General features: G+C 44.3%; 1 protein-coding gene across 1 annotated transcript; it reads right to left on the reverse strand.

Moving 5' to 3' along the window:
- Positions 1–2,743: 2,743 nt before the first annotated feature.
- Positions 2,744–4,412, reverse strand: CHCHD1 (coiled-coil-helix-coiled-coil-helix domain containing 1). Its single transcript, XM_012663266.1, has 3 exons — positions 4,123–4,412; positions 3,880–3,998; positions 2,744–3,004 (listed from the first exon to the last, which is right to left on the reverse strand). The coding sequence occupies exons 1-3, from the start codon at positions 4,244–4,246 to the stop codon at positions 2,891–2,893; spliced, it is 357 nt and encodes a 118-aa protein (XP_012518720.1). The 5' UTR covers positions 4,247–4,412; the 3' UTR covers positions 2,744–2,890.
- Positions 4,413–6,179: the final 1,767 nt, after the last annotated feature.

Raw genomic sequence — 6,179 nt, forward strand, 5'->3', positions numbered from 1 at the left:
CATAAAAAAATGAAAAAATTAGCTGAGCATGTGCCTGTAGTCCTAGCTACTGGGGAGATTGAGGGAGAAAGATTTGAGCCCAAGACCTGGAGGCTACAGTGAGATGAGATCGGGCCACTGCACTGGGCCTCAGCAACAGAGACCCTATCTCAAAAAAAAAAAAAAAAAAAAAAAATTTCTTTTTGGCTGGGCACAGTGACTCACACTGGTAATCCTAGCACCCTGGGAAGCCGAGGTGGGAGGATCACTTGAGGTCAGGAGTTCCAGACCAGCCTGAGCAAGACTGAGACCCCATTTCTACAAAAAATAGAAAAATTAGCCACGTGTGGTGGCACACGCCTATAGTCCCAGCTACTTAGGAGGCTGAGGCAGAAGGATCACTTGAGCCCAGGAGTTTAAGATTGCAGTGAGCTACACCACTGCACTCTAGCCAGGAGGACAGAGTGAGACTCTGTCTCCAAAAAAAAAATTTTTTGAAGCTAGTGATGACTATAAATAATATTTTGAGTATTCATAACTGTAAAATGATATGAAAATACCATGATTTCATACAGGTATTCCTAATGCTACTGTGGTTTGTTTCCTACAGTCTTTTTTTTTTGAGACAGAGTCTCACTCTGTTGCCCTGACTAGAGTGAGTGCCGTGGTGTCAGCCTAGCTCACAGCAACCTCAAACTCCTGGGCTCAAGCGATCCTACTGCCTCAGCCTCCCGAGTAGCTGGGACTACAGGCATGCGCCACCATGCCCGGCTAATTTTTTTCTATATATTTTTAGTTGTCCAGCTAATTTCTTTCTATTTTTTCAGTGGAGACAGGGTCTTGCTCTTGCTTAGGCTGGTCTTGAACTCCTGAGCTCAAATGATCTGCCCACCTCAGCCTCCCAGAGTGCTAGGCTACAGTCTTAATTGAAATGCTAAATTTCAGTTGTAGTTAAAAATACAATTTTTTTTTTCCCATCCAAGTTCACAGACCTCTTACTGGGAGTCTATTGACCTAGGTTAAGAACTCCTGAGTCGAGTCCAAAGTTCTTAAGTAAGCACTGAGCTTCTTCCCATAGCTAAAAGGCTCAGATTGCAGAACTAGGCAGTCGCCCAGTTCTCTACCCATGGAATATGACGACCAGGGGAAGAGGCAGCTGCCAGGGGGGTCAGGAAGGCAAGACCCTTTCTCACATTAATAACTATCCCACTGGAGCATTAAAAACCACTGATCTCTTTGTCCCTTATTTCATGTTGTAAGGTACATACAAAAGGTTAACTCAATTATGTCTGAAAGAGGCAGGAGAATCACTTGAGGCCAGGTGGTCAAGACTAGACTGGGTAACATAGCGAGACCTTGTCTCTAAAAAAAATTTTTAAATTACCCAGGTATGGTGGCATGTGCCTTTAGTCCTAGCTACTTGGGAGGCTGAGGCAGGAGGATTGCTGTAGCCTAGGAATTCCAGGCTGTATTGAGCTATGCCTGAGCCACTGCACTAGCCTGGGTGAGATGCTATCTCTAAAAAAACAGAAAATAATAAAAAATTTTAAAATATAGATCAGTATTGAGAAAAGAAAATAAATTTTAAAAAATAAATTTAAAAATTATGCCTACAAGGGCAGAGTATACATAAAATCCTATGTAATTCCTAATATCGGGGGATCACAAAAGTAAATGACTCCAGCAACTAGGCAGATAACTTGAGAGAAGTGAACAGATAATACACAATGAAGATAATTGTCAATTAAGTCTGTTTCACCATTTGGGAAAGTCCAGTGGTGAGATCACTGGAGAACAGGGACAAAGGATCATTGGCTCTATCATGAGGCACAGTGGCTCATGCCTGTAATCCCAGCACTTTGGGAGGGCAAGGCAGGAGGATCACTTGAGGCCTGGAGTTTAAGACCAGCCTGGGCAACATAGCAAGACCCTATCTCTAAAAAAAAAAAAAAAAAGAGAGATAATCAGCTCTACCTGATTATTGCCAGGTGGGAATAAGAAAATAGGGCTGCTTTTAGTTTTTTTTAAAAAGGAAGAGCTAAAATGTGGATTTTTTTTTTTTTGAGACAGAGTCTCACTGTGTTGCCTGGGCTAGAGTGCCATGGCGTCATCCTAGCTCACAGCAACCTCAAACTCCTGGGCTCAAGCAATCCTACTGCCTCAGCCTCCCGAGTAGCTGGGACTACAGGCATGGCCACCATGCCCGGCTAATTTTTTCTATATATTTTTAGTTGTCCAGATAATTTCTTTCTATTTTTAGTAGAGATGGGATCTCGCTCTTGCTCAGGCTGGTCTTGAACTCCTGAGCTCAAACAATCCGCCCGCCTCGGCCTCCCAAAGTGCTAGGATTACAGGCGTGAGCCACCGCGCCCAGCCTGGATTTTTTTTAAATGATTTTTTTCCCTATTTTCGAATGTGGTGAGCTAATTTAAAAACATTTTTTTAACTACATGGGTCAAATAAAATACATCTCAGAACCTCTGGTCACCAGTTTTTGAACGTGATTATTCAGGGAGCACCTTGCAGGGGCTGTACACAAAACAAGCAGTCACTAAATACTTACAGATGATGGTAAACTTCAACATCTTTAGTGCATCCAAAGGCAAGGGCATTAAATGCTGTAAAGGACTTCAAATGCAGGAAAAGACAAGATGAAAGTTTTCGTCCTGCTCCCAGGGCAAATCAGGGAGCAAAGAACTTCCAGGGTCTAGGAGAGGATACAGGGTTCAAGAATGGAGCACATAATTCACAACAAAAGGCCAAATTCTCTTCAGGGAATTTTATTTCAAGATAAAGCATAACTTCTACCCAGGCCATGAATCCAAAGGTATGGCCGTGCAAACGTCTCTAAAATGCCTCTGCATGGTTCTCAGAAGCTATAGTCCAGTCATTGAAAAATGCTTCTCCATTTTCAGCTGAGGTGAGATTTGTTAGGAAACCTCTGTAACAACTTATTCAGTTTCTTGGGAGGTAAACTTCCAGACTCTCCCAGGGTCTCCTGGATTGATTTCATCCTTCGGGCTTCCTGAAAATACAGAACAAATACAAGAATGACAGTTCTAAAGTTTGTTCTGACCTAGGCGCATAGCTCTCACAAAGCCCTAAAGTGCACCAATATATTAACCAGCCCAGAGAGAGCTGTGTCAGTTACTTTCAACAAAAGAGACTTGGAACCTACAAATGACTGTATAATCAGATGCTACTATGCCAGCTAGCAATTAAATAGAGGCTGGAAACCAAACAACGCATCTTTAGACAGCATCACTATCTTTAGTTCTATTTCAGGCAATAATGTCTACTTGAGCAGTAATTCAAATTTTTCAAAATGGTTTTCCTATTCATTATTTCATTTGACACACAAAATTCTGTAAAGTGGCTATTAATATTAACCTCATTTTATATATGGTAAAGCTGAAGCTCAGAGTAGTAAATAAATCGGTAAACATAACACAGACTTCGTCCCGGTGCGGTGGCTCACACTTGTAATCCTAGCACTCTGGGAGGCAGAGGCTGGAGGATCGCTTAAGGCCACGAGTTCAAGACCAGCCTGAGCAAGAGCAAGACCCAGACCCTACTAAAAATAGAAAAATTAGCCAGGCGTTGTGGCGTGCGCCTGTAGTCCCAGCTACTCTGGAGGCCGAGGCAAGAGGATCCCTTGAGCCCAGAAGCTTGAGGTTGCAGCGAGCTACAAAGACGCCATTGCACTCTACCTAGGGCAGAGTGAGACTCTGTGTCAAAAAAAAAGCCTTCAAACTGTAACTTTTCCCACTTTTCTATGGGTGATGTAACCTCCAAATGAATGAGAGGGGCTTTTCTATCACTTAGCAAAACGCAAGGAGAACTATTACTTGTATCCCCCCCATTCTCTTCCCAAGAAGGCACCCAAGAGCCATCTGTCACCTGAGCCTTCGAAGCACAATCGAAGAAGCTCTCGATCTCTTTTCTGCACGCATCGTCACGGAATTCATTCTGCTTCCAGCAAGCCATCATCACCGACATCTCCGTTATGCAGGTCGCCTCTGGAGGGGCAGAACAGCGGGACCCTCAGTGACGAGAAGACGCCTACCTTTCCACCCTCATACCCAGGCGCCCCTTCCCCCCTCTGGCTTCCACTCCGGGGCTTCCTCGGCTCCAAATGCTCACCGCCCTTCTCCCGGCGCCGCTCCCCGACGCGGTTAGCTAGGATGAGGGGTTTGTTGGGCTTCAGTACGGGCCTCCGCGGGTTCCCAAGGCGCGCCAGGCGACCCCGCAGGCTGGGCGTCGCCATTGTGCGCCAAACTCCCGGCAGGCTCCGCGGCTTCGTGCGTGACCTTGCGTGACCCCTAAGAGCTGGACGAAGTTCGGCGCGGAGCCGGCGGAAAGGTGGGTAGACTGCTGGTGTGCACCTTTCTTTTCTTGGCCTGGTCAGCAGCGAGGCTGGTGTTCGTACCCAACAGCAGGTTAGGAGGAGACTCTCTGGGCTCTACTGAGGCTCCTCCTTTGTGGGCTCTGAGCCCTGAAGTCTCGGGAGAGTACTGGGCTGGGGACTTCCAGGAAAGGGCCCTGATAAATGGACACGTTTCTGGTGGATGACAGCTGGTCTACAGGGTGATTCACGTGGTCAAGGGCAGAAAGAATGGGAGCAAATCAAAACATGAAACTTTAAGATGTAAGATTAGGCAAGATTTTTGTCTTAATAGACCTACAAGAATTGTTTTTGATTACCTTCAGGACCATTCGGAAGCCGCAAAGTAAAATTAGGCTCATCTATTTTATAACAGCTACTGCTAATACAGATACCGTTTGCTCATTTGTAACGCTCTCATTGGGTACGGTGAGGCTTAAACGTTTTATTTTCTCATTCATCGTCTTTTTAAATCCTCTCGCCAGTCTTGTGAAGGTACTTGGTAGTATCATTCCTATTTATAGACTTGGACCTTCAGTAGTTCATAAGTGACTTTTGGCTGTTGACAAAACTCATTACAAAAATGTGCCATGTATTCTCTAGGCTTTTCCAGATGAGCTCCAAGAAATGTTTCTGGTAATGAAAGCAACTTGAACACGCCTGTAGTCCATGACTACTTCGGAGGAACAATATTTATCAAATTGTCTTTTGGGTTTTTTTGAGACAGGGTCTTGCTTTGTTGCCCAGGCTGGAGTGAAGTGGCGCGATTCACAGCTCACTGGAGCCTCAAACTCCTGGGCTCAAGGGTCCCTCCTGCCTCAGCCTTCTGAGCAGTGGGCATTACAAGCGTGCTGCCACCACACTGGGCTTTTTTTTTAATTTAATTTTTTTTTTAGTGACAGGATCGAACTCCTGGTCTCAAGGGATCCTCCCGTCTTCTCACCTGTCTCAACCTATTCGTTTTCTGCATAGCGCCTATCACAGTCTCAATTGTCTAGTTCATTTGTTTATGGCCTTACCCATCCCCAACACTCATTTTAAAATGTAAACATGAGAGAAGAGACCTTGTCTATATTGTTCATTGCTGAATCCCCAGTGCCTAGAATAGTGCAGATAAAGACTTGTTAAATGAAATGTTTGAAATATTGTTTTTATAAGTCTCCAACTTTATCATGTCCACCCCAAAAAATAACCAAGCAGACAACACTATGTAAAAAGCAATTTATTATACAAAATGAAGCCCAATAGAAATAGCAACACTTCCAGTAATAAAGGCATCAGCCTAGCACTCCACCTCCACATTCCAGAAGTGTAATTAAAACAGACTCCGATTACACACTTCTACCACCAATAACTCCAACATGTAGTAAGTCTGCTGCTATACACAGAGCAAGCTAGGCCCCAAATCAGAGAAAATTCACATTGCTTGCTTTCTCTGTAGGGAAAGTGAAGCTTTTAGTTGATAAGTATCACATGGCTATTCCTGGTTCTATAATACTTTCTCTTGTGGAAATGTAACAGGTTTACCCTGCTCTTTTGTGAATACTTACATGGTGTTAAGAATAAGGAAAAAGTCTGGGAAGTCCCCAAGCACAAAGAGGCCTGAGACTCTAGCATCAACGATTCATAAACAACTGGCCCATTTTGTACACAAAAGTGCTAAAAGAATGTCAATGTGAGCTGATGTAATTAGGAGAGGTAAGGATGATTCTACACCTTGTATAACCATCATTTACCATCCCCCCCTTTTTTTTTTTTGAGACAGAGTCTCACTCTGTTGCCTGGGCTAGAGTGCCGTGGCATCAGCTTAGCTCAC

The sequence above is a fragment of the Propithecus coquereli genome, unplaced genomic scaffold (assembly GCF_000956105.1).
Source record: "Propithecus coquereli isolate 6110/MARCELLA unplaced genomic scaffold, Pcoq_1.0 Scaffold80, whole genome shotgun sequence".
In the NCBI taxonomy this organism is placed as follows: Eukaryota; Metazoa; Chordata; class Mammalia; order Primates; family Indriidae; genus Propithecus; species Propithecus coquereli.

What these genes read in the sequence shown, in the direction of transcription:
- CHCHD1 (XM_012663266.1), bottom strand. Translation starts at nt 4,246, where the DNA reads ATGGCGACGCCCAGCCTGCGGGGTCGCCTGGCGCGCCTTGGGAACCCG. An exon ending in GCGGCGCCGGGAGAAGGGCG is followed by an intron (nt 3,999 to 4,122) that starts GTGAGCATTTGG and finishes CTGCCCCTCCAG; the next exon opens with AGGCGACCTGCATAACGGAG. An exon ending in ATTGTGCTTCGAAGGCTCAG is followed by an intron (nt 3,005 to 3,879) that starts GTGACAGATGGC and finishes CTGTATTTTCAG; the next exon opens with GAAGCCCGAAGGATGAAATC.